At 58.0% G+C, this 27,498-nt stretch overlaps 1 protein-coding gene and 1 long non-coding RNA gene across 2 annotated transcripts; one reads left to right on the forward strand and one right to left on the reverse strand.

Annotated features, from left to right (window-relative positions):
- Positions 1–1,500: 1,500 nt before the first annotated feature.
- Positions 1,501–23,387, reverse strand: PTH1R (parathyroid hormone 1 receptor). Its single transcript, XM_007126084.4, has 15 exons — positions 23,203–23,387; positions 22,061–22,183; positions 11,388–11,490; positions 9,348–9,482; positions 7,616–7,726; positions 7,386–7,504; positions 7,123–7,217; positions 6,705–6,897; positions 6,050–6,203; positions 4,390–4,450; positions 3,959–4,025; positions 3,580–3,674; positions 2,778–2,919; positions 2,631–2,672; positions 1,501–1,973 (listed from the first exon to the last, which is right to left on the reverse strand). The coding sequence occupies exons 2-15, from the start codon at positions 22,133–22,135 to the stop codon at positions 1,596–1,598; spliced, it is 1,770 nt and encodes a 589-aa protein (XP_007126146.1). The 5' UTR covers positions 22,136–22,183; positions 23,203–23,387; the 3' UTR covers positions 1,501–1,595.
- On the forward strand, positions 6,048–11,480 carry LOC114484175 (uncharacterized). The gene is made up of 4 exons (XR_003676764.1): positions 6,048–6,122; positions 8,115–8,265; positions 10,719–10,774; positions 11,361–11,480. It is a non-coding gene; the product is annotated as an uncharacterized lncRNA (long non-coding RNA).
- Positions 23,388–27,498: the final 4,111 nt, after the last annotated feature.

A 27,498-nucleotide genomic window follows, 5' to 3' on the forward strand; every position in this document is an offset into this window, starting at 1 on the left:
TGCTCACACCTTGTTGCTCTCCCTCTAGAACTTCCAATGGCTCTCAGCATTCACAGGAACCCTTGATGCTCAGCCTGGTGGCTCAGTGGGCTTCAGGTCCTGCCCTGTGCCTCTCTCACACCATTCCAAGCAGGTGGTGCCACAGAGAGCTCCATGGGTGCACCAGGCCTTTGGATAGCTGTTTGCCTTGCCCACCATCTAGAAGGGCAGGCAGGCAGGACCTGAGGCCTCTGAGTATGCCTACAGCACCCACCAACTGAGTTTGTGGTCCTGGCCTCATGACCCCTCTCCCAGCCCTCCGTGTGGGGCGGGGAGCTGGAAGGGAGTTGGAGACAGGGAGCACTCCCCAGATGCTGAGTCCATGGAGAAGAACAAGAGTTGGAGCTGGAGATGAGAGAAAAGAAGGGCCAGGCAGGGTACCTATGCTTGTGCATAGGCCCAGAGGCAGGGCCATCTTCAGGTCTGAGGAAGAACATGGAGTGGAGAGGCAGTTGGCTCAGTTCTCAGAGTGTCAGGCCAAGGAGGGCCTGTGCCATTCTAGAGTCCAAGACTGTGGTGAGCAGGGGCTGAGGGGGCAAGGAATGTGGTGGGTGGGTATCGGGTGGGGATGCTAGTGACCACCTTGGATCCACAGTGGTGGATGTGCTGCGCCTTGCAGACACCCACCCCAGCCAGCCTCTGGCCTCAGGTCCCTGGCTCCCCCACAGTTCCTTAGCCAGAGCAGAGACCCCAGCCCACTTCTCACCTGATGGCCTTGGCACTGCCCCTGCACCCTCTGTCTGGTTGCTAGAGGTGTGTCAGGTCCAGGGTAGGGGCTGAGGGTCACGTTTGGAGGGGTCCCTGAGGGCCCCAGCCTCCAAAGGGCATAGCGTGGCCACTAGACAGGCAGGAAGGGGCCTGTAGCAGGGCCCAAGGCTTGGGGGTGTGGCCAGGGACCCAAGGGATCTGCTGTCAGCCCTGGGTGACAGTGACTGGGGGCCAGCAGGAGGAGAGATGGCCTGGAGAAGCCTGGGCCAAAGGCAGCTTGGGTGCCCATGGAGCCTGGGTACAAGTGCAGGGAGCAGCCGAGGTGACAAGTGGAGACAGGGAAAGGCTGGGGCCCTCCTCCTGCATGGGTCCACTGGGGTGCTAATGACCCAGCAAACTTGAGCTTCTCTAGGCTTAGACAGGGGCCTCTCTCAGGCCCTTTCTGCCGGGCTGGGTCCCGACCCCCCAAGGGACTGGCCCATGGTTCCTAGACTCCCTCCTGAGGTAAGACCAAGAACACCCCCATGGCTCCCAGCTCCTCCCCTCCTGGAATAAGTGCCCAGTTCAGACCACAGGAAGCCACACGCTGCTTCCTTTTCCTTTTTTTTTTTTTTTTTTTTTTTTTTCCCTGTTTTGTCCTCCCAGCCCCAGTCCTGAATGGGCAACTGTCCAACAACCTGTCTCTTGGTCCGCTTGTCCACCCTTATGTCCACAGGTCCAACCCTTTTTTTTTTTTTTTCCTGTTTTGTCCTCCCAGCCCCAGTCCTGAATGGGCAACTGTCCAACAACCTGTCTCTTGGTCCGCTTGTCCACCCTTATGTCCACAGGTCCAACCCTCGGGTCCCCAATCACATGACTGTCTCCCATTCCTCCTGCAATAGGACAGGTGGCCTCTCCGGTGCAGACGCCTCCGCATCCAGCCCCGAGCAGGAGCCGTTGAGGAACCCATCGTCCTTAGGAGCGGCCACGGCAGGTGGTGTGGTCTGAAGGGCTGGGGACCCTGGCTTGGTGTGGCCGGGAAGCTGGGGGTGGCCGTTGGCTGTGGCAGCGGGCAGCAGGCGGGGGCTGAGGGTCAGGCCAAGTCCCGTGCGGGGCCCTACATTGGTCACACTTGTGTGAGACACCATCGGACCGTAGCTGTAGCTGCTGCTTCCGCTGCGTGCCTTGCGCTTGAAGTCCAGTGCCAATGTCCAGCGGCTCCAGGATTTCTTGATCTCAGCCTGTACCTGGGATGGCAGGAGGAGGGTAGGTGGTCAGGTGTGCTCCTAACCCCTCTGCTACACGTCCCCAACCCCAGCGGTGCCCCCATCCCTGCCCCTGCAACACTCAGCACTGAATGTAAAGAGGCGCAGGCTATTACTGGAAAATGTCAAGGCCAAGAAGAATCCCCTCATTCTCAGAACATGGCGCCTGGCTGCAGGCAATGGACACACCCAGAATCTAGAAAGCTCAAATGACCCCAAGGGTGGATGAGTGTTCAATCCGGATGACAGACGACTCAACCGTGGGGCTGGGAAGATACTTGGCTTTGCCCACAAATCCTAACGCATCCTCAGCCTGAATCATCTGGAAAGACTTCTCTCTGCCTTCAGAACATCCTCAGGGATGTTCTTGGAGGAACAGAGTAAGAACCAGGCAGAAGAATGAAGGGACAGGACTCGGGAACCCCCTGGCACTTCTTTTTCACTTTGTAATTTAAAAAATTTATTTTTGGCTGCGCCTTGCGGCTTGTGGGATCTTAGTTCCCCGACCAGGGATCGAACCCGGGACCCCTGCAGTGGAAGCACGGAGTCCTAACCACCAGACCACCAGGGAATTCCACCCACCCTCCCCCGGCACTTCTGCGTCCTTCCTGCCTTGCCCCAGCGTGGCCCACCGCTTACCTCGCCGTTGCAGAAACAGTATATGATGGCGACAAAAAATCCCTGTGGAGAGAGGGTACTGGGTCAAGGCCCAGAGCTGCATCTGGAGAGGGTGGAAGCAGCCTCCCCAACCCCACCCGCCCCTCACCCTCAGACAGGGCTGCGCACCTGGAAGGAGTTGAAGAGCATCTCGTAGTGCATCTGGACTTGCCAGAGCGTCCCTGAGACCTCGGTGTATGGCGTGGCCATGAAGACGATGTAGTGGACGCCAAAGAGCGGCATGAGCACCAGTGTGGATTTGAGCAGCTTCCTGGGCCAGCGGGGCAGGGGGGTCAGGGTGGAGCCACTTCCCCCTCAACAGGCACCGTGTACCCCGACCTGCCAACCCCAGGCTCCAGAAGCCACTAAAAGGCCCGAGGCTCTGGAAGCCAGTGCGGGAACCCAGTTCACCTGAGCCAATGACACTTTGTTTTCTCAGCAAAGTGTTAACAGGGCCCCTTGATTCTGAGGTGTCCCAGAGTGGACTATAAGTTATGTCGCTGTGTCCCAGGGCCCTTTGCACCTGCTGGTCCCTCTGCAGGCACTCCCCCACTCCCCCGTGGCCTTACCTCGGTATCCCAAGGTCCCTCCTCAGGTTTCAGTCAAGCTTCCGCCTTCTCAAGGCCACCCACTGCCCACCTGTCTCTCAGACTGTCTGCGACCAGCTCTCTGAGGAGAAGTCTGGGTTTGTCCTGCCCAGACCCCAGCTCTAGTGCAGGGCCTAGCACCAAGAGGCCCAGCCTGGCTTTGGGGTGCCCCCAGAAGCCAGGCAAGATCCCATCACTGCTGGCAGGGCCAGCCAGGGAGTCAGGAGCTGAGTCCTTCCTTGAGACAGGCTCATTCTTGGAGCCTCTGTCTGCTTTTGTACATGGTGCTGGGGTTGGATGACCCCTGAACTCTGAGGAGCCTGGGCATGGTGGGTGTGGCTCACCGGTACTGCTGCCGCGTGTCACACCGGCCAGCATTTGTCTCCCGCAGCTTGGTGGCGAGGACCCGGACAATGTTGATGAAGAGGATGAAGTTGAGCTGTGGGAGTGAGGGAGGGCTGCGTCTCGAGGCCGCACCCTAGCAGAGAGGGGCAAGGACTCTGGGACCCATGACCCTGCTCAGGCTCTGCTCTGCCACTGTCTCCAGGTGGCTCCTTAGGCCCTTGCTTTCCCCATGTGGACTGGGGTGGGGATTAGCTGCTTCGTGGGCCTTGAGGCTCCAACCCTGGGGTCCAGGGAAGCCTCTATAGGTCCCTGTCAGGGGCTGGTCACTGGGACCCATGGTCCATACCCCGACCCAGCTCCGTGGCCACCCCTGCTTACCACAATGGAGGCCAGGATGGGCACCTGGATGATCCACTTCTTGTTCCCGGAGCTCAAGTCCCAGCACCTGGGGGAGGTTGAGGCATCAGCCCCCCCAACCCTGCCGTTCCCAACCTGAGCCTTCCCACAGGGAGGCTCCAGAGCTGGTCTGCTCCGACATTAGCTATCCCCCAACTCCCACCAAGAGCACAGGACAGGGGAGTGTCATATATGGCCAGGCCTGAGGCCATCCTCAGAGGTCCCTTTTGAAGTAGCCTCCGCTGACCCTGAGCGGGTACCCAGCTTGAAGCTGAACTGAAAACTCCTGAAACTGGGCCACTCAGGGCCAGGGTACAGGAGGTGCCCCTCATATGCTCTACAGAGAAAGAGGGTAGCAGGGGTGTTGCTGGCCTGGGTCAGAGCCTCCTGCCCACTTCTCCACCTGGACCTACCCGGTGTTTGCCAGGGTGGCTCTCACACTGACCCACACAGCCACGAAGATGGCGGGCAGACCTGTGGGCACAGAGGGAGACAGTGTGTGAGGGACTGTTCATGATATCTCTCTCCTCAGCCCACCTTGCCAGTCCCATTCCCCTCATCCCTGGTGACCCCCAGCTTAGCCCACCATTGTCCCTAACCCCCCTCACCCTGGGCACATGGGCTAATTGGTGACAGAGCCCTACTCTTGCGTGTGCTGCCCTGCTGTCCACACAGCCTCCCCTCAGGGCTCCAGCCCTCAGGACCCTGTTCAGCCCTCTGCCCTCATCTTGGTTCCGCATCTTGTACCACACATGCACTCCTGCTGGGCACTTGGTGAATAAGGTATCACTAATTTATCCACACCCAGTCCATTCTGCCCTCCCCTCCCCTAAAGGGTGCTGCTCTGGGCTAGGGTTTCCCTGTGAGGGAGGGAGCTTATCATCACGGGTTTTCTATTCCAGCACTGCCACCCTTTAAAAAGTCCTAGCCCCATGGATGAGGCTGGATAGGGTGTGCTGTTGTTCCAGGCTGGGTAAAGGGCTACAGGGAAATCTCAGTGTGCCCAGGCCCAAGTCAACTCAGATGGTACATGGTACCTCTGAGTGAGTTTTGCCTCTAGGAAGGAGCCCAAATCCCCACCCTCTGCCCCCACACACTTCATTCTAGGCCCAGGGTACCCTTGGGAAGGGCAGGGCATGACCTGGGTTTATGCGAGGAAAAGAGCTGTGACATTCCTGTGCCACAAAGTTCTCTGTGTTCCCCTATCTGTGTGCTTCCTGCCCACACTGATACCCTCTAGCCCCAGAGCCCACATCAGCCTGCAACTCTGGGGCTTGCCACGGATGAGGTCAAGGTCAGAGTGTCCACCAAAGGGCAGGGAGGCTATGGCTGTTGATGCGAGGGCCTCTAGGTGCTGAGCGCAGGGAGGGCTGCAGCCACCCAGCCTACCCCTCTGCAGTCTGGCCAGCTGCCCCGGAGCCTGGCCAAGCTCTGGAGCTGCCAACAATAATGGACAATTATTGGTAACTCGAGCCCGTGGTGGGAGGAGTGCAGAACCCCAGCAACCCATTCTGCAGAGGAGCTGCTGAAGCCTAGATGATGCTAGAGCCAGGGCCTGCAGTTCTGGGCCATGGACCCTGTGGGCAGGGTGGCAGAAGCATGGGCAGCTCCATGCAGTGTGGGGACTGGTGGAGAAGTGGGGCTCAGGGTGGAGGGAGGGTTCCAGATCCCTACTGCAGCCCCAGCAGTGGTGATACAGTGGTGAAAACAGCTGCCTTCCAACTCCAGCCCCAGGCTGACCTCTGACCCAAGATCCACTCTGATCCTGAGTGGAATCTTGACCTGAGAGTCCCCCGCTCCCTCTCCTGGGCTGAGCCTCACCCCCGGGTGAACCTGCCTCCAGGTGAGCCCCAACTCCAGGCTGAGACAACCCCAAGTGAACCCTAACCCTTGGCCAAGCCCTGTTCCCTGAGCTTGGGGCGGGGGGCAGTCAGTCACAGAAGGCTCACCACCTGCTGCCTCACATCCGGCACAGGATACGCTGTATGGTTGCCTTCCCCTCAGTGGCACTCTCTGACCCTGCCGCCCATGGTCCCACCCTGCTTGCACCTCACTGCCTGCGTGCCTGCGTACCCCAGCCGAAGATCGTGAAGCCCCAGAGGTACTTCTTCTCTGAGAAGAAGGCCATGAAGATGAGACTGTGCAGGTACAGCCCCTCCACCAGAATCCAGTAGTAGTTGGTAGCCAGGAAGTAAAGGAAGAAGGTCACAGTCACCCGGCAGCCCACCTAGGAGACCAGCTGGTGTTAGCCAGAAAGCGGGGCCTGCATCTGGGGAGGGCTGGGCTGGGGGCTGGGCCGTGGGAGGGGGTGCTGGTAAGATACGCCAGGTGCTGGTCAAGCTGGTGAGGAAGGGACAGGCTCTACCAAGGACAGGGCCTGAGGGGTGTGTGTGGAGACGATGTTGCCCAGGCAGGAGGGCACTGACGACGGGGGTGGGGGATCAAGGTGAAGAGGTGGCGTGACTGGGGGTCCTGGGCCGAGGCAGGAGTGTTGATGAAAGTGCGGGGAGGAGGGGGAACACCCACAAAGCTCTGGGCAACAGGGCCTGGAAGCAGGGCTGAGAGGTGCAGTGGACGCAGAGAGGTGGGTGTGAGTGGCCTGAAGCGCGTGGCTGCAGGAGACAGGCGGGGGCGAGGGCAGAGGCGCCCCAGGGTGAGTAGGGATCCCGCGAAGCCATTGGTGGCGAGGGGCCCCGGGCGGGCGCGGGCCGCCGGAGGGGGCACTCACGTAGCCGGCGGCGGCGGCGGGCGGCGGCGGTGCCTGGGCGATGGCGCGCAGCTCTTCCTCCGTGAGGCGCTCAGCCTCATCAAGCGTGGCGCCGGAGTAGAGCACCGCGTCCTTGACGAAGATGCTCACGGCACGAAGCATGAAGGACAGGAACAGGTGCATGTGGATGTAGTTGCGTGTGCAGTGCAGCCTCCTGCGGAGCGCGCGACAACACCGTGGGTGGGGGCACGGGGACGCGCGGCGGGAGGGCACGGAGCGGGGCTTGGTGTGCAGGGGTACAGTGAGGGGAAGAGAGACCTCATGCCTCCGCCCCGTCCAATCACGCTCTTGGCCACGCCCCACGCCCCCCACCTCGGCCCCTCCCCGACCACGTCCCCTCCCCACCGCAGACCCCCGCCCCACTCCTCGCCCCGCCCACCTAAAGTAGGCCAGGATGAGGACAGCCACGGTGAGAGAGGCCAGCGAGACGGAGTAGCCCACGGTGTAGATCATGCCCAGGCGGTCAAACACCTCCTGTGCAGGTGGGGAGTTACTGTCAGAGCCCTGGGACTGGGGTGAGCATCAGGTTAAGGGTCAGAGGCCACTTTAAGGTTGCTGGAGGAGTCAGGACTAGGTTCAGGGGTCAACAGTGGAGTGGGGTGGCCTTATACGGGTCAGGTTAGGGAGGGGGAAGCCTCGCACCCGTTCACGAGTCTCATTGGTCAGGAACTTGACGCACTCGCTGTAGTTGGCCCATGTCCGGTTGTGCCCTGGCACCAGCTCCCAGCTGCCATTACGGTCACAGCGACGGTAGGCATGGCCTGCAGGTCCGTGGGAGGGTCAGGGCAGGCAGAGAGGTCTGGAACCACTGAAGCCCTGAGCTCCAAGTCCTGACATCCCTGTGGTCCCCACCCTACTCCAGCCTACCTTACCTTTATGATTGAAGTCATAAATGTAGTCAGGACAGGGCATGGCCACCACCTCACCTGGTGCCCCTAGCGGCCAGCACAGGATGTGGTCCCACTCTGGCAGGCAGGGGCGCCCTGTGACCACAGAGGTAGACAGAATAGGTGGGGGACATCAGTCAGATCCATGGTTAATGACCCAGAGGAATAAACACACCTGTGGTCTCTGGCTCCCTCAGGGATAGGTGTGCCCCAAGACTGGAGAACTCAGGCCTGGAGCATTCTGGAGAGAATGTATTGAGCCCTTACTCCCTACTGTGCCCTGCACACACCTGGCCTCATAGAATTCCCTACAGACCCTCTATGCAGGTGCTGGTAATGGTCCTATTTTCTAGATTGGCTGGCAGAGGCCAAGAGAGGTGAGTGATTTACCAAGGTCATACAGCCCAGGGCCCTGTCCTCCTCTGGTGCTCAGCCCCTAGCCAGGCCTCTCTCTTTTCTCTCTGTTCTTGGTCCCACCTTCCAGGTGTCCCTAAAGAAGAGCAAGTTCCCAGACTAACTGTCCCTCAGCAGAGAATGTTTCCTATGTGCTCCTTGCCCAGGGACCATGGACTAGAGGAAGAAGGTCTAGTTTCCAGTGCCAGCTGGACTCCTGAAGAGCTGCCCACCTCATGCAGGTGTCTACCCTCTTTGCACTTCAGTTTCTTCATTGGGAAATTGGGATTGATATGCACTTCCACCACTATCCAAGACCCACCCTGAGCACCTGCTATGAGACTCTGGTGACCACTCGTGCGGGTACATATAATCCCCCAAATCTAAGTGCTAACTGTGGGATTCAAGGCAGGCGACACATCCCACTTTGGGGCTCCAGCCTCACAGCAGAGATGCTAAGTGACCTTGGAGAGTCTCCAGCCTCTGAATCTTCCACTTTCCACTCCCAGCTCCCTTCTTTCCCCCTGCAGGGCTCCAACCACAGGACTCTCCAGCCACCCTGGAAGGTTGCCTTGATGGCTAGACCCACCCCAGCTTGGTGAAAGGCTCTCTGTCCTGGGCACCATATTCCCAGCCCCGCCTGGCCAGGCCCACAATTCCCTCTGATCCCTGGGGAGCCACAGGGTGACCACAGCCTCCCAGATGTGGCCCATCTGGAATCTGCTGCCCACCCAGCCGGTTCAAACTGGCCCTGTGGCTGCAGCCTGGGCTCTGCGTTTGTCTCTCCTTACCTCCCTGAGGGACAATGCAGCCCGCATCTCCCTCCCTGTCTTCTCTTCTGCCCTCCTTGTCCCACTGTCTGGCCCCACCCCTTCACAGCCGTCCTTCTGTCCTGCTCTGTCTCTATGGCCAACCCCACTATGTGTCTTGAGGCACCCTCCTCTGACACCCTGAGTCCCAGTCCCAGTGTGTGCCTCCTGGTCCCCTCTCTGTCTCTTCCTGCCTCTCTTTGTCTCTGGGTCTCTCCCAGCCTCTCCCTGCCCCTCTGTCTCCCGGGTTCTCTGTCATCTCTCTCCATGGGAGGGGCCACAGCCCTGGGTCCACCCCTGAGGTGTGCGGTCAAGTTCTCTGCCCACATCTCCTGGGGGCCCTAGTCCATCCAGCGTGCCTGCCCCCTCCACACTCTGCCCACCCAGCTGAGTCTCCTCCTAGCACCTCCCCTTCTACAAGAGCCGAGGAGCATGAGCTCACATGAAGACTGTAGAGCAGTGGGGCAAGTGGGTCCGAGTTGGTCTCAGATGGATGCATGGAAGCACAGACGTACCTCGGTGCCTGCTGCCAGTGGACACCTCCTTGTCCTCCTCAGACTCAGGGTAGAGCTTCCCAGATGCCTTCTCTTTCTTGGGCTTCCCTGATGTGGATGCAGATGCCCATCCTTTGTCTGATTCCATTATGTCAGCTGGAGAAATTAGGGCAGTTATGGCTGTCAACAGCACTGCAGCAGAAGACCCAGGGTACCCTCCTGCCTCAGACTCCCCCTTTGTACAATGGGGGTTGTCCCCTGCCCTGCTGACACCTAGGCTGATGACAGGTAGGGACGTGCTTTACAAACTGTAAAGTGCTTGCCAGGTGCAGGAGTAATCAGTCGGCATGGAGACTGTAAACAAGGGGTTCAAATGGTAACGGACACAATTCAGGTGTGGGATCAACTAGTGAGTGGGTTGAGCGGTAAATCTGGGCAGAAATGTCTGACCCAGGAGTCATAGCCAAAGCCCACGCAGGAGGCGAAGGCCCCACCAGGGGGCGCATGGCAAAAGTAGACAGTAGTGGTGATGTCAACAGAGGTGAAACAGTGAAAATGAAGCCAGGCCAGAGCGCCGTGTAGGTCGAGAAGCTGGTGGTGCGAAAGACAAGAGCAAGAGTGTGCAGTTGTCAAGGGAAGACAGATGAGCCCACCTACCCCATCCCCTGCCCTAGGATACCCGAGTAAGGGGTTCACAGCTTCCACAGGGGACCCTGGAGACTCTCCATCTGAGATGGGGCCTGGCCTTTCCCTCCACTGGAGAGATGCCTGAGGTCTCTCTTCCTTGCTGAAAGTCTTCCTCATTATCTAACCTTCAGCTACAGCCCAAGCCAAGGCCCCCTGGCCCTCCCATGTCGGGGTTTGTGGCAACAATGAGAAGCTGAGTGCAGACACCCTGGGCTGGGATAGAATGGCCGTGCGCGTTTTCCTGCCTGCACCCTGGGGCATCAGTAGGGTGGGGGTAGCAGGATGAGGTAGAGTGGGAAGGGAAGGCCTCCATCGTGGACAAAGAGAGGACAGAGGGAGGTGCCTCCATGCTTCCACAACCAGAAAGACGGCTGGGTTCAGGACCACCCGGACCCTGATGTGACTGGGGCACGGGACCAGGGAGCCACTGGTGAGGCCAGTGTGGGCAGGGCTGTGACTGCAGAGCCCATGTGAGTCCCTGTGAAAGGAAGCGAAGTCTGGGGGCTCCAGGGTATGTCATTGTGTGCTTGCCTCCCGGGTGTGCAACAGCATCCTCTCCCTGCAGTCTGAGGGCCAGCTCAGGGGAGGAAGCTGTTCTTGCCTGCCAGTCAGGTGGGGTCTGGGCCTCTTCCAGGTTGAGGAGATTAATCAGACAGAAGTCAGAGGCCTGGATGTTTGCTAATGAAGCTCCATTTCCGCTTCCAGGAAATGGACTCAAGGAAGAGACCAGCTTGAGACTGGGGCAGGAGCTGTGAGGTCAGGTGAGTGCCCCTCCCAGCTTCACCGTGGCAGGGGTCCCATGGAGATGCTGTGTTGGTAGAAGGAAGCCTTCCTACCCCATCAAGAACCCTTTACTGGACAGTGGCTGTGAATGACATAGAAACCCATCCGTATCCCTCTATTCTCCTCCCCTTCCAGCCCCATTCTCCTGACCCTGGACACCTCTGCCTTGCCCTTTGCCCGGGGGGCCTTTTTCAAAGACCTATTCTTCCTTCTGCACCTGCACTGGATACCTCCTCCTCCTGCAGGAAGCTGTCCCAGCCCACTCCAGCGGGGTCTGGAGCCCTAGTCAGTGCTCCTGATAGTGGCGTGGCTCACTAGATCTAAGCCAGTTTGAGGTAATTCAGACAGTAGTTGCCTCCATAACCTCCTATCCCCACCCTGGGAGGGGAGGCTCAGTGCATCTCTGAGCCTGCTGACTTTAATCTCACCTGACTCACCCCATTTTTGGTCCTCACTTTGGCCTGGCCCACTTTACCTGGACCTACCCTCCCTTGGTGCCACTTGGTTCTGCATCATGGACTCCCACCTTCCTCTGGCCCCTCTGTCTCCTGACCTTGCCCCCAGACCCTCCTCCTTTGGCCCCGCCCCCACCTGGCCTCTGCAGGACTTCTTTGAGCCGCTTCTCACATTGGGCCTGGGCACGGTGCAGCAAGAAGATCTGCTCCTCTTTGGTCATGACGTCATCTGCATCCACCTACCAAGCCGAAGGTCAGATTGCAGGCAGGACTTCCCAGCAGAGCGGCAGACTCCACAACTATCCCAACCTCCTTGAGGGATTCCCCCCCTTTCCAAAGAATGCGGGAAATCTGCCTTATGTAGCTCCATTGTACAGATGGGAAGCCTCGGCTTCAAGGGGAAGGGCCTGCCCCACCATAGGGAAAAAAGGCGGAGGGGTGCTGTCCCCTGCTTGCCCGATAGTAACCCCATAGGCTGCAGCCACTGATATTCTCTGTCCAGTCTGTTCCCCAGGGGTACGTGGGAAAGGGATGGAATGTCCCAGGGTGGATCCTCACAGGATCCTGGCTGTCTACTGGGGACCTGGGTGAAGAGGGGGTGGATAAGGGGTGGTGAACTCTGGGGAAACAAACGGAGCCTGGATTCCTTCAAGTCCTAGTGCCCTCGGGACCTTGGGAGTCACCAATTTCCATCCTGGCCCTCTCCCCAGTCAGTGCTTTCCCCGTGAATGGAGAGTGCCTCAGCTCCTCCCACCCTTGAGGTCCCAAGAGGGAGAGGATGGAGAAATTGCTGGCAAGTGGTCTGGGTTGGGCGGGGCACTCCTGTGCAGGCTGTGGGTGGGAGTCACCCACATCCATTGCTTATCTGGAAGTTTCCCTGCATCCAAGTAGACCCTGTGTTCTGATGATGTGGACAGGCCTTTGCTCCTGCTGTTCCCTCTGCCTGGAATGTCCTTCCTTTCTTTCCTTCCGGCACGTACACCCTGGGTATTGGCTGCCACCCACGAGGATTCACTGGCATCATTTTAAGGAAGGGAGCAGGAACATCATGGAGTTGGGGGTGAGATGGGACTCAGTCTGAGCCTCTTGTTTCCCTGACTTAGGGTTGGAAGGAAATCAGAGGGTAAAGGCAGCATCCTGCCCCGGGAACAACTCAGTGTGCCCAAGCCCAGCCACTCCCATGAGTGGGACCCACAAGAGGTTAATGCATCCCCTCAGACCCCACCTTGACACCCAAGTCAGGGCCATGTCCCTGCAGACCCCCAGGACAGAGCCTGGTTCCGTTAGACCTTCAACAGGCAGAGCTGCATCCCCTCAGACATCCCCTGTCAGGGCCGGGTCCCTTCAGTCTGAGCGGAGCTTTGGAGGGTGGGAGAGCCCAGAGGAGGCAGGGGAGGGAGGTGGAGGTGGGGGGAAGGGGCGGGCCCCAGCATGCGGGGGTGGGCGGCCTGCCGGGAGGGTCAGGGAGCCCGCTGCAGGGAGAAGTTAATTGACCGAGTCTCTCGGTGGCAGCAGTAAGGGCTTCTAGGGCCAAGGAGTCTCCAGTTGGCTCGGCTGGGCTTGGGTTCTGCTGGTTTCACTTAGCAGAGGCGCGTGCGCGTCTTTGCGTGTGTGCGTGTGAGTGGCGGCACAGCCTTGAGTGGCCGCGCACAACGCTGTCTGGCTCGTGTGTGCAGTCGTGTGTGTCCCTGTCTCTGTATATTCTCACGTGGGGATTGTCCAGCATACACATTTGGGACGTGAGCCTGAGGTGTCTGTGAACATGCATGTGTACCTGTGTTTTTGGGCAAGGGTCCCCGTGTGTGTGTCTGCGAGTGTGTGATACGGTTGCTCATTAGCCTGCATGTCTGTGGGTGTCTGTGCTTTCGCGGATCACTGGCGTCTGAGTTGGACCCTGAGATCTCAGCTGGACCCAATGCCCAGGAAGGGCTGGAGAGATTCCCACGTGCTTGCTGCTGGCCCCTACAGGTCCTTTAACTTCCCCCCCACCCACAGCTAAGGCTGAGCAGGCTGGGGCAGAAGTAGCCCTGGGGAGATGGGGCTTGAGGGAGGACAACTCGGGCTTTCCCTAATCCAGGGGGCTCCAAGACTAACCTGAAGTTCTCTTTGTGCCTCTGGCATTGGGGATCCAAGCTGCTGAGGGGTCTGATCCCTGCGTAGCTGCCCTGCCCATCCCACCCCCACTACAGCACCCTTTCACCTCCATTTCGATTACTGCAACTAGTACCTCTGTCAGTAACCACCACCACCATCACCACCACGACCACCACCACCAACACAACCATGCCGCCCACCGCCAATACCACCGATACCACCAGCAGCGGCAGCGGCACCATTACCACCATGAGCACTAACTACTACTACCATCGGTATACCCACCATCATCACCATCACAACTGGTAGAACATCATTACCATCACCACCACCAGTGCTGTTTCCACCAGCACAATTACCACCGTGACCATCACCACCACCTCCAGTATTACCACCAGCGTTGCCATCACCGTCCCCACCAGCACCATTACCACCAAAGGCAACATCGGCACCATCACTGCCACCAGCCCCATAACCACTGTCAGTACCACCTTTCCTACCGTCTTACCCTTACTCCCTCAGCATGCCCCCTTCCCCACCGCCCCTTCTCGTTCTGCCCACCTTCATCTCTTTCAAGATGAACAGATAATCACCAGATTTTTTCCAGCTGAGGAAAAGCTCCTGAGTGGCTGACAGGCCTCCACCAGTCCCCAAAGTCTGGCACACCAGCCCTCCCGATAGACAGACTAGCCCACTGATGTGACCCACTGAGGGCTACGGCTGATGGCCTCTAGACTAAAGGCAGGCAGCCATGGGTTGAAAACTGCCCATTTGGCAGACTGACAAACAGGTGTGCAGCTGGGTGACGACCAGGAACTGACCCACACACCCTCTCAAAGGCCCAAGGCATCTGCTCAGCCGCCACCTACTGCTACTGCTGCACTCTATGGCCAAGAGGAGGCACAGCCTCTTTTCTGGAGTCTCATTTCCTGGTGGATCTGGGAATGCCCAGGAGAGGGGAAGGTATGTGCTTCAGGCACCAGATAGCCCCCAGATTCCTTCACCCACAGGGACAGTGGCACCACCTCTGGCCTCCCTGGACTGTACGACCCATTTCTCTGTCACCCAATCATGGCAGAACTGCCACTGCAGCAAGAAGAATTCAAGCCAAGGAGTCAAGAGAGCACTTTCCCAAGGAGTGGAGGGCAGCTCTACACCAAGAGCATCCCCACTTGCTTTAGAGTACAGCTCCCCTGCCTGGAATTCGTCCATCACCTCTCCCTCCAGCTGCACCCTCTCCTCATCTAAGGAGATTCTGCCACCAGCACCGGAACTTGAATCCTGTCTCCACCACTGACTGGCTTTGTATCTTTGGCAAAGCTGTTTAACCCTTGTGCCTCAGTCTCCCACATGTAAAATCAGGATAATAATAGGGCTGTTGTGAGGGTTAAATGAGGTCCTGTATGAAAAGCTTGGGCAGGGGTGGGGCCCACAAAAAGCTGGTTGCTATTATCACCACTGGGTCAGCAGCAGCACCAAGTCATGGCTCCCCACCTCCGGCTATGGGCCACCGTGCTGCCAGGCACCATGGGTGCCCCCAGGCTCAGGACCCAGAGAGGCAGGAGGAGACTGTCTGAGTAGATGACTGAGACCAGGGGGCCACAGTGAGGAGCGGGTAGGTGGTGGGACTCCAAAGAGGATTGGGAGCAAGGAGTAGAGGAGGGCCTGCAGGTGAGGTGTGCCTGGCAAGCTTTTGGGGTGAAAGGACACCCCAATGACTCCCTGCATTTCTGAATCCACCCTGGACTCACACTAAGATTCAGGGTCACTGCCAGACCCCCATACTCGGGCTTAAGGGGCAGGAGGGCCCCTCCTCTGCCTCTGCCCTGAGTGAGGTCTCTTCTAATGGAGCGATGCAGAAAATGCTGATAGCTCTGATTCTCCTCCTGGCCTGGCCACTCCATCCGCTGCGCCCTCCCCGACCAGCCCCTTTCCCCCTGCAGAGTTCGGTTCTTCCTGGCCTAGCTCCTGGTAAGGAGGACTCAGACTTGTATCATTTTAGATCCAGAGAGTCTGTGCATCTCAGGTCTCACGGATGAGGACTGAGGGACCTGGAGCTGGGTCATGGCCAAGGGTCAGTTAGTCCATACCCACCACTGATAGGGTCACCTAGCCCTGGTGCCAGGTGTCCCAAACCCCTCTTCCTCCCACACCCCTCCTACGGTCTTGGGTTAGGGCTGACTTCCCCTGACCTAACCATTGTAGGGCTTGGCTGTAGCACTCTCCCCACGTTCAACCCTCCAGCATGGAACCTTCCTGTGTGCACACACGTGCCTGATCTGCAGTTTGTGAATATGCAGGGAGAGAAGTGGCCTGGGAGCCTGGGGCTGGTATTTGTGGGGCCACAGGCAGGGTGCAGATGGGGGCTGGAAGCCAGTGTGTTATCTACAAACATAGAAGCTGCTGTCTCAGGGAGAAAGTAATGTGTGGTCAAGAAGCCCGGATGTGTTTCTCATTTCCTGAGTTCAGAAGCTCAAAGGAAGAGAAAAGCCATTTGCTGCTCAGTACCCCTCCCGCCCCGGAGCAAGCAGCTCCTTCTAACTCAGCTCCCAGGGAGACCCCACTGAGAATGGTGTTGGAGCTGCAGATGGCAGTGATGGTGGCAGTGGGGGTAGAGGTGAAGACAGTGAGTGGGGCAATGTCAAGGCTAGTGATGGTGATGGAGGTGTGATGGTGACAGTGGTGGTGGAGAGTCAGTTTCGTGCCACTGACCAAATGAGGGCCACCCCGCTCAGTTCCTCTCCTAACTGCCAAATTCCACACACTTGCTGTCTGTGATCCCAGACATGCCTACATTTTCCTCCTCCGGGCAAAACAAAGGAGGAAATACAAGGGGTCCTTCTTCAGCTGCTGACACCTCTGTCTCTGGGAAAGAGGCTCCTTCTACTGCTTGGTGTTAGCCTCAGGATGCCCTCCTGGGTCATCTCATCCATCGCTCTGACTGGGGTCGGCCTGCTCCCCCGGGGGAAGGCAGCTGCTGGCTTCTTGCTCACCTCTAGAGAAAGCAGATCTACCAACATTCATCCCTGGATGTGACCAGTGTCTCCCACCCCATGAGAGCCCCTCTACATGTTGGCACCAGCCATTGCTCCTGGAGCTTTAACCACATCTCCTTCAACATCTCCATCTTACAAATGAGGCCACTGAGGCGAGAGTACAGTTAGAAGGAAGAGGGCCAGGAATGGAGCTAAGGTCTGCTTGATACTGAAGCAGCAACCCCAGAGGAAGGGAAAGAAAGGAGGAAGGAAGTACCCCGCCACATGGATCCTCTAGTGCCAGCCTCGATACCAGTTTTCCACAGAGTTCTTCTGGATTTTATCTTTCACTGTGTCAAGCAAGAGCCTCTTTGCAGAGCACCTAAGGCAGCTTCCACAAAGGTAATTCAGGAATGGAGGTAGACGTAGAGGTGATCAGATGGTGATGGCGTTGGTGACGGCAGCTTGTGCTCAGCTCTAACTGGGCAGAGGATAGTTGCACCCTCGTATTAGGAGGAAGGAGAGTTTGTACCTTCAGAAAAGCCAGAAGGAGAAAACCTTGGCTAACAGGAGACCCCCTCGTGACCTCCTGGCCTTCCTGCCCCTCTTCTCCAGGTTCCACTACTGGGACCTGTGCTGGCACCCCTCGATGTCTCCCATGCCAGCTGGCTAGGGACTGCTCCCTGCCCTTGCTGCCTTCTGTCTGGCTGGCTGGCCTGAGCAGGCTGGGACGGGTTCCCTGCCGGGGACGCTCCTGGCCCACCATGCCACGGCTGACAAGTGCTGACTTTTCCTCCCCTTCGCCTGGCCTTCCTGAACAGGCTGCCTGTGTTCGGGGCTGGGAGGGGCTGGGGGGAGGCACTGTGACGCCTCTCATCCTGGCCAGCGTGGAGGCCTTCAGGGCAGACAGTGGGATAGAGCCTGGGATGGCAGAGTTGGCTGCTAGGACCCTGTGGATCTTCATAAGTGGCCTCTACCTGGGCTTGGGGACCAAGGCCCAGAAGGATGGTATGACCTAACCTAACCATAACCTGGTCAGCAGAACAGAATCCTACCAGGTCTCACCTCTGCACAAGGCAGGTCCCAACCTGGTCAGCAGAACAGAATCCTACCAGGTCTTACCTCTGCACAAGGCAGGTCCCAGAGTTGGGGTTCTGAAAGGTTTGGAGGTTTCTGATGTCTTTGAGAATCTGAGCAAAACTTTGCACCCTCTCCCAGTCACACTGTATTTTGCAGACAATTTCAGCCATCTGCAAACCCCCCACTCCACCCTTTCTTTTTCCTGGGGGCTCTCTGAAAGAGCTGCCTTCCTGATGTGGTGGCCGGACCAGGGAGTGTCCCCAGAAGGCCCACAACAGGAATCTGGGGGAGGCCTCTTGATGCCTCATTAAAACATTCCGAAGAAAACCCAAGTTCCCGGGAGGGCTCGGCCCCCCTCCTCCTGCTCTGTCCACAGGCAGCTCTGAGAGCTGGGGGTGGAGGGTGGAGGTGCTTAAGGTCAGGTGATATAAAAAGCTTCAACGAATCAATACGAAAAAGACAAATAACCCATAGAAAGATGGGTAATGGCTCTGAGCAAGCTCTTAGAAGATGGACAATAAGCCAATGTGAAAGTCCAAAAGCTCACTGGTAATTGGCAAATTAAAATGGCAAGAGACACCATGGCAAAGGTGAGGAAAAGAAAATTCAGGCTACCCTATGAGACAGAGGGTGTGGGGAAGAGACCTCCTCCGTCATTCCTAGTGTTGAGTATAAACCCACACAGGCTTTTTAGAGGGCAGTTTGGCCATATCTATTAAAATAAAAAATATGCATGTTCTCAGACCCAGCAATGACAGAATCTAGAAATATCCTACAGGGAAATGGTCACACAAGGACATGAGAAGGCACTTCAAGGAGTTTCCCTGCCACCATCTGGAATCTCTCTCTCTCTCTCATACACACACACACACACACACACACACACACACACACACACACTCATACAAACACACATGAAACTATCTAAATGTACATTCCTAGGGACTGCTTAATGAATCTCAGGTTTTGGAACACTATGCAGCATTTAAAAAGATTTATATTTACTGACATGAAGATCTCCAAGACACACCTTTAAGTAGAAAAATGCATATGGCAGAGCCCTATCTACAAACTGCTATCATTTACTAAAAAACAAATAGAGGGGCTTCCCTGGTAGCACAGTGGTTAGGAATCCGCCTGCCAATGCAGGGGACATGGGTTCGAGCCCTGGTCCGGGAAGATCCCACATGCCACGGAGCACCTAAGCCCATGCACCACAACTACTGAGCCTGTGCTCTAGATCCTGCGGGCCACAACTACTGAGCCCATGCACAGCAACGTACCCAATGCAGCCAAAGATAATAAATAAATAAAATAAATAAATTTATAAAAACAAACAGACAGCAAATGACAGAATAAAACTATCTACTTTATATGCACACAAAAAGGTACCTGTTTGGAAATATACAGAAAAAGATCTGGGAGGACATCCCCCACCCACACTGTTTAAAATTGTTTTCTCTAGAATAGGGAATGGGTTTGGGAGTAATCAAGGATAACTTCTGTTTAATCTGTATTACTTGTCTCTTTTATAAGAAAGAACATATTCAAGTATTAGTTATGACATTAAAATAAGAAAATAAAAGTAAAATAATCAAAGGATTCTACTTTAAAAAAAAAGAGAGAGAAAAGGAAGAAAAAGAAAACCTGAGTGGGACATAGGGATCTCCTGCCAGCACAAGCCCTCACCCTGCTTTGGAGGAAGAAGCTCAGTGCAGGAGTCTGAAGACTTGGGTTCAAATGCCACCTCTGCCACAGACTCACTGTATGACCCTCAGGGCCCTTTCCCATAAAATGGGTGGATGAACAGATGGAATGAGAAAATATTTGTGACCATTTCTAGGTCAGATTCTGGGGACGGCCACTGTTCAATACGTGTTGGTTCCTTCCTGTCTTTAAAAGTGAGCCCCTTGGCTGAGCTGCCCTTGGAGCCTGCTGAGAATGGTTCCCTGGGTCCCACCTACCACAGTCTCTCCTGAGTCTGACCCTGAGGTCATGTCTCTACACTCTAAGCCTCCCAACCCCACAACGCTGACCTTCAGCCTCTCCCACTGCAGTTTCTCCTTCACAAGTGTGCATGCTGAGGGTGTCCTTAGGATGAGGCATCCCCAAGGATAAGACCACCCCTTTCCTCCCACTCACAATCTGTGGGCCCATCCCTTCCTCCAAACTTCACCCCACCTGACTCTCAACCTCACAGCTACTCTTCTGTAAGGCACAAGATGGACCATTTGAGTCTGGCCACGGCCAGTGTCCTCCCAGTGGGACACTTTTTGGTCCTCCAACCATGAGGTCCCTCACGGAGGAAGATGTGAGCCTGGTCCTGGGGCCAGCTGGGCAGGCAGCATATAGGTTTGGTGACAGGGTCCATCAGCTGAGGGTGGAAGCAGTATCCCCTGGGTTTAGGAGAGGGAGCTGGCAGACTCTCAGTTTCTTGCTGGCTCCAGCTGAGGCCAGGGGGCCTACAGGGTGTTGGGTGACCCTCAGGCCATATCCTCTATCCCCGGAGCCACGGAAGGTTCATTGCACTCACGGCCTGAGTGTCCAGCCATAGATGTCCCAACAAGGTCCCAGGGCACACCCAGCCCTGGCATCCCTCCTCCTTTCCTACCCTCAGCCTTGGGCCAGGGCTAAGCTGGGCAAATTCTCTGCATGTGCCTCAGCTTGCCTGGAAGTCAGTGTGGGTCCCTCATAGAGGCACAGGGCTTGGCACTGGTTGACATACAACAAATAATGGTCATATCGGTTGTGTGAAGGTCAGTTAAAGGGGACAATAACAGAACCTTTCTCAGAGGGTTGTTGGAAAGATTAAACTAGCTAATATTGTAAAGTGCTTAGAACAGTTTCTGGCAAGCAGACAGCATTATAGAAGCATTTATTAAATAAAAACAAGAAAGCAATAGACCTGGATGCACATGTGACCACAAATATACACACACATGCATAACCATGCTTCTACAAGTCATGTGCAGACCACAGCCTCAGACACACGTGAGCTCACGCAAGGTCTCAGACACTCGCACTTACGCAGACCCAGAGAATACCATGCTGAGTCCCACAGAGCCCTGCTCGGACACACAGGTCACCCACGCCCATCACCCTGTCTATTCTTCTACAGTCACTTGTACACATGTGTGCACACAGACCACACTGGCTGGCTCTGCACAGTGGCTATGCTCACACACCCTGGAAGGGGCCCTGGGAAAGGTGAGCCTGGCCCGAGGGGAGGCTGGGGAAATGGCTCTGGGCCCTGGCATTCACCAGTGTTTTGAGCATCCCTGCACAGGGTGCTGATCGTCTCTGAACCTCAGTTTCCTTATCAACAAATCCTTGTATGGGGCGATGTCTCTGGCTTTGGGGTGCCATGCTGTGTGGGCATGGACAACAGTGAATGGGGTGTACTGAGGCCAGCAGAGGAGAGGAGAGCCTCAGATCAAGGGATTCTTAGGCAAATGTTTCTTTCTTGGTGTCTTTTTACAGATAGGAAACTGAGGCGCGGAGAAGGATAGCCCAAGGTTACACAGGCATTGGCAGAGCTGGAGGAATCCAAGAGCTCCTGCCTTCCCGCCTGGGGCTCCGCCTGGATAGGGAGCTGGTCAGGGGAAGGCTGCCCGCCTGTGTCTCTAGATGGCAAATAGCCGCACCTGGGAGGTGAGGGGGAGGCAGCGGGGGCCTTGAAGTCAGACACAGGCAGTCTCCTCAGCAATGGCTGATCCCCCAGGACAGGGCTGCTGTGGGATCTGACTGACTCCCCAGGAAATGGTCCCCAGACCCTGGCCCAGTCTGAGGAGGGCACTTGGCTCTTTGTCTCCAGCTCTTGGCCTCCGCCAGTCTCTCCCTATTTTTCTTTGCTATTCTTGGTCTATCTACTCCTCCTGCTCTGGGGAGCTCTCACCCCCATCTTCTTTGTCTCTGTCTCTCTCTTCTCTCTCTCTAACCTTATCTGTCGCTTCTTCTCTCTCTGGTCCCCTCTGGGCCTCTGCTCTCAGGAGGGTACCAATGTGGGTCTCCTCACTCACCGGAGCATGTTCCTCCTGTGAGAGTGTTCTGTGAGGTCAGTCTCCTTCAGGGGAGCTCCATCCCTCCTCCATGCCACACCATACCCACCTCCCTGGGCAGACATCTTCCAGTCTGGGTGAAGCTGGGCATGAGTGCACGCATGTGTGTGTGCATGCGAAGGTGAGAGCTTGAGGGGTCCTTAAATCCTACCCCCTGACCTCAGCCCCACAGCCCTGTGTGTCAGATTGCAAACAAAACTTGCAGAAAACAGAGGACCCCAGAGCAAATCTGTGTGGCCCTACATCAGGGCCAAAGCCTAATCTTCTGCTAGATCACACTGTCATCTTCCAGGGAGACACAGAGCAGTGATGCTCAAAGAAGCAGAAGATAGGAGAACCCTAACCACAGATTTCCAGACCTGGGACCCCAACCCAGTCTTCATAAATAGGGAAATCTTAGGCATCTGGAACCCAGAGTCCAGACACCCCAGAGACAGCAGGCACCGAGGATCCCGGGCCAAAGGGGACGCCCACCCAAAGTTCAGGTTACTGGGGGAACTCAAGCCTCTGAGCCCTGGACACCTTCCCCCGACCCCCAGCCCCCGCCCAGGGACCCCAGAGCAAGCCCGAAGCCTGTCCTGGACTGCGAGCGGGGGACTTACCAGCACGTATGCGGAGCTGAGCACTGGGCAGCACAGCAGGAGCGCCAGGCCGGGCGCGATCCGGGAGGCCCCCATCGCCACCGCCTAGGGCCCCGTCCCTCGGGGCAGCCGCCGCCGCCGGCCCTGGTGGTGGTGGTGGTGGGGTACAGAGCTGCGTCAGGCCGGGCTGCCCCGCCCACGCCAGGGCCTAGGGGACCCCGGAGGCCCGGCGGCCCGAGGCCCCGGGGCCCGGCGCGGGGCCCATGCGCTGAGGGCTAGGGAGCGAGCGCAAAGGAGAGAGAGGGAGGGAGGAAGGGAGGCAGCCGGGGGCCGGGCGGGCGGCGGGCGGGCGCCGAGAGCTGCGGAGCTGCCCGTCTGCCTCGGAGAGGAGAAATCACATCCATATGGCCGGGCCCCCCGCCCCCGGCCCGCCCCCCGCCCCCCTCTCCCCCCGCGCCGCCTTTTCTTTTCTTTTCTTTTTTTTTTCTTTTGGGGAACTGGGAGCTGTGGCTTTGCCCCACGCCCAGTGGGGGAGGGGTCGGGGGAGGGGTTGGGGTCGCGGTCTGCAGGGGGCGAACGGGCTGTTATTTTTAGCTCCGCGGCTAGCGCAAGTAGGGGGCGGGGTGGGGGGACGCGTTTTGCGCAGCTCCGGGCGTGCAGCTTGGGTACTCGATCCCAACTTTGCAAAGACACTGAGCCCTTCGGCGATCGGGCCGCCAGCTCCTTGCCCCTCGGCCCCCTCTGATCCTCATCCCGTCCGCGGCCGCCTCCGGCACTCCCTCCCCATCCTCGTCCGGAGCCCCGCCTGCGCCCGCGCCGCTAGAGCGCGCCTGCGGCCGGGACGCCCGGTCTCTCTGCCTGTCTGTCAGTCCGTCTCTAGCTCCCCCGGCCTTGGCCTCCGTTCTTCCAGCAGCCCCGAGCTCCGTTTCGGTCACTCCCTCGGTCCCTCCCTCCCCTCCCCCTTTTCTCTCTACGAAAACATTTGCAAGTTTCCAAAAAAGCCATGAAGCCGAGCGGCGCGGGGCTGGCGGCTCCAAGGGGCTCCGAAGAGGCGCCGCTGACTGACACCGAGACAAACCAGCCCGCCGCCCCGGTCAGGCCCGGAGTCACCCTACCCAACTCCAGCCCGCTCCCCTCGCCGCTGGCCCCCAACCCCGACTTACTCCGAGCGCGCCGCCGCGGCCCCCGCCTAGCCATGGGTGTCGGGGATCCCCCGACAGCCTCCCCAGGACAGCGCCCCGTCCGCGGCCCCGGGGAGACTTCATGGAGCTCTTGGGATTCCCCCCGGCCGGCCTGGCCTCCAGCGCCCCCCGCCCGGCCGCCTCTCGGAGCCGCCGCCCGCCGCGCGCGTCCCTCGCCTCGGCGTCTGCCGCTCCCCCTCCCCCCCACGGCCCGGGCGCCTCTTCCCTCCCCTGCGCCCTCCCTGGGCCTCTCCCGCCCCCGCCCCCCCTCCGTCTTCTCCGACTCTGGTGTGTGGAGCGGCAGAGCGGAGCCCGCCGCCCCGTGCCCCGGGACATTTCTCTAGAGGCCGCGGCCGGGGGTCGCACAGCGGCGGGATGTGAGTGTGGAGGGGACGGGACCCGGGGAGCTCTGACATCGGGGCCCGGGAACGTGGCCCGAGCCGCTCCCGCCGCTTCATTTTCCTCTCCGGGAAGGCACAGACGTTATTTTTTCTGATCGTCCGGCCCCGGTCGGTGAATAGGGGCCCTCAGCCGCGAAGCAGGCCCTCTTCACTGGAGGTACCCCGCGCGCCCCCGGCCGCAGCGCTGTCTGTCTGCCCGCGGGACTCCCGCTCAGGCTGGACCGGGATCCCCGGGGAGGCTGCTCTGCCGCCAGCCCCAGAGCCTGGCTCCGCCACCGCCCTCCTGCCCGCCCCGCCCTCGCCTGGACCCCCAGCCTCAGGAATCTCCCGAGTGGGTCGGTCTGCTGTGCCCCAGACCCGCCCCCGTCCCTGCCCGCGTCTCTGGGCTCACGTCCCTCTCTCTCCCTCCCCAGTCTCTGCCGGGTCCGGGTCTCTCCGAGTCTCTACCCATCCAGACGCCGGCCCGGCCTCTCTAGCTCCGCCCCTGACTCCACCCCGGGCGGCTAGGGGCCGCAAGACCAAGGTCTCGGCCGGGACCCCCACCGTGGGGTTCCGCCTCCCTCTCCCACTCCTTCACACCCCCAAAAGCTCTTGGCAGGCTCTGGCCCACTGGGGACCCTCAACTTGGGAAAAGGGCGGGAGGAGACTTTGGGGGCAGAGGCCAGATGGGGGCGGGGCTTATGTGCTCCCGCCCAGTAGGGGATGCAGGAGTGCTCAGAGGAGGGGACCTCGGACCCCAAGCCTACGACCTCTAAGTATCAGGTGGGGAAGCTGAGGTGCAGGGAGGGCCTGGGGATGCCTGGAGCAAAGGGCTTTAAGGATGGTCAGGAGGAAGCTAATGCGACTGTCAGGGCCGTAGGAAATTTCCGGGCTAAGTGGCAACCCCAGCTCACCCACTTACCAATTGTGTATCCTGGACACGACGACTCTCCCTGCTGTCTGAGCCTCAGTTTCCTCATCTGTAAAATGGGGAGCTGACCAGCTGATTCAAAGGGCACTTTTAACTTTACTGTTTCAGTGCCTCCGAGGGTGGGTATCTCTCTGGGTTTCTGAGAGACCCATGGACTCTGGGGGCTCCCCAGGCTCAGCCTGTGGAAATTGAGCTCCTCAGAGCCCTCAAACCGGCCCCCTGTCTCAGGGATGACCCCTCTCTTCAAAGTGAATGAGTGCCCAAGCCCAAGCCCTAAGGCCACTGGAGTCCAACTGCAGCCAACTTTCCTGGCAACCCACCCCCTCCTCCTGCTCAAACCCACCCATCTCCCAGACTGCACCCACAAGGGTCTTCTCCATACATTTCTATGGCCATACTCTCCTCCATGCCCCACTACCCTCAAGTTTCTTGTCCTGGTGTTTAGACTGCTGTTTGAGGCAGTTTCCTCCAAAGGTGACTCTCCCCAACAGGCACTGTTGACTAGACTCCTGGTCTTCTTTCTGTGTTCACTGCTCTGCCTTTGCCTTTGTAGTTTCCTCAGCCAGGATCATACTTCTTTGCCTGGTGTAAAGGACATCCCTCTCTCCTTGTGTCTCCATCTCTTCCATTATTGGGGGAGGGGTGGCTGTGGTTTGGGGACTGCTTCCTATGGTGTGTGGGCTCTTTGGGAACAGGGACAGAGGCTCAGGTGCCCAGAGCAGGCACCTAAAGAACACTCATGGTTCTTCAAAGACGCTTTATGTCTCTGTTTCTAAGCAATTCGATTCCAAGTTTTATGATTTGATGACCCACACCCCTTGATGATAGGAAAAGAACATTCATGGAGGGATTGGAGGTACTGAGAGGTGAAACTAGGAGTTGATGGAGGAAGTCCTTCTCAGATCTGACACCAGCAAGCTTGAGCTTGAGAAACAAACAATACCCTGTGCTTGGGAGGACCAGGGTGGGCTGTGGATAGGGCTGCACAGAGGGATCATGGGCTCTGGGCCCCTTAAGGGTGTTTCCCTAGCCATAATTCATGTGCCTCACTCCAGAGTCTCCTGCTGGACATTCCACCACTGTGGGCGGGGCCACTGACCCCCTAAATCACCCCCAGGCCTCTGGTTAAAGTGCCACCATGGGGGTGGGGGTGTCACATATTAACTGGTAGCACCCCAGTGCCTGGCAGAGCACAGCCCACCCTTTTTGACAGGCAAGCCCCAGGGCCCCAGGGTCAGTTTCTGGTCAGTTTCAGGTCAGTTTCAATGGTGTTTAGAAAGTTCTGGTTGGGGGTGGGGAGTGGGAGTAAGTCCCTGTGGGGACTCCCCTGTTTGATCCCCAGGCTGGAGCCTAGGAGGAGGAGCCAAGGCTGTCACTGGAGCTCAGAACTGGAGCAGGGGCTGCACTCTGGTTCAGCAGCCCTAGGCTGACAGGCCTCTGCTGCCGCCACGGCCACCATGAGTAGGGCTCTGGCCAAGGTACACAGACCCTGGGGCCTGGGTGGGCACCAGACTCAAACAGGAAAAACAGAGGCTCTCTGAGACCTGCAGCCTGGCCTCACTCCCTCAGAAAATCCCTTGCTCGAGCCTGGAAGCTATCTGGTAAAAGTAGCCCATGGACCCTGACCCTTCGTTCCCTCAACCCTAGCCCCAAAGTCAGCCTGAATCCCGATCTCAGCCCTGATCCCAGAGTTAGCTTTATCCCCAGGCTGAGTCCTTTCCCTGTCTGATCTCTAACCCCTGCTTGAACCCTGACCCCAGGCTGAGCCCCCACCAAGCCTCAATCCCAGACCTCTTTCCAGGTTCCCAAGCCCCTCTGGAAGCTTTTCAAGGCAAGGGGCTGGTAGGGGAGGGGATGGCCGGCCATAAGTGAACCTAGGTGCCACTTTTACAGCCATTTCAGCTGCTCATAAACACCCCCCACCCGGATGAGTCACTGGAGGTTCCCAGGCAGCTGGTCAAGCAGCCCCCTCCCCTTGCAGCAGGAAGCCTGACTTTCTCACTTCTCAGGAAGGTGAATGGCGGGAAGCTGGGACACAGGGGGCCAGACTGCCCTGTCCCAGGCAGGGAGCACTCCCGGGACAGGCGGCTGGGAGTGTGGGATTCCTGTCCCTTCTGATCACATGGTCACAGGCCCCTGCTGCGGTAGCACCAGACCTATAGATATCTCCTAGTGGGCATACGTTGTCTGCCCTACAGGCACAGGTACACACACACTAACCCAACTGGGTGCCCCAGCCTCACCCCTTCCAGCTACACTCAGGTCTCAGGGCTCCCCGGAACCCCACTCACCTGGAGCCCACAGGACGTTCCAAATGGGGCCTAGAGCCACAGAGTAGACTCAAATTGGCCATGGGGAGGCTGTGGATAGCCCTGAGCAGCTTCTGTGGTTCAGGCCTAAGCAAGGATGTTGCTGTTCGGGACAGGAAAAGGCCTGAGTCAGAGCTTTCACTTGAAGAGAAAAATTAATTATTTTTTACCAAACCCTGCACCAGCCTAGGACTTTGTCCCAGACCCCTGGTCAGGAAGCAGAGGCAGGTCCAAGTGTACCAGTGTTCAGGTGCCCTGGGCTGGGCCCTCCCCGCCACTGTCCATGGGCTTGCCTGCCAGGCGCCCGTGCCCGTTCAGTCCCTCAGGTGTGTGTGTACCTTAGTGGTCCTCTCCTTGCCCTGCCAAGACTTTCTCTGATTAGCTCTCCTTCTCTCTGTTCCTGTGTCCCTGCCTGCCCCTTCCAGCCTTTTCCACATCCCAGAAATTTCAGGCCACCACGAGGTATGAGCACAGCCCCTATGAGTGACTTCATTCAAGTTTTGGGCGCCTGGAGCAATCAAATGGTGGATGAGGGTAGTTCAAACCCAGGTCACAAGCAGGAAAACTGAGGCTGAGAAGGCTTCCCCTCCAAGCACTGAGCACCCGGTGTCCCCCAGCTAGGAGAGATGGGGACCCTTGTCCACCAAGCCCTTGTCCT

The sequence above is a fragment of the Physeter macrocephalus genome, chromosome 18 (assembly GCF_002837175.3).
Source record: "Physeter macrocephalus isolate SW-GA chromosome 18, ASM283717v5, whole genome shotgun sequence".
Taxonomy (NCBI): domain Eukaryota; kingdom Metazoa; phylum Chordata; class Mammalia; order Artiodactyla; family Physeteridae; genus Physeter; species Physeter macrocephalus.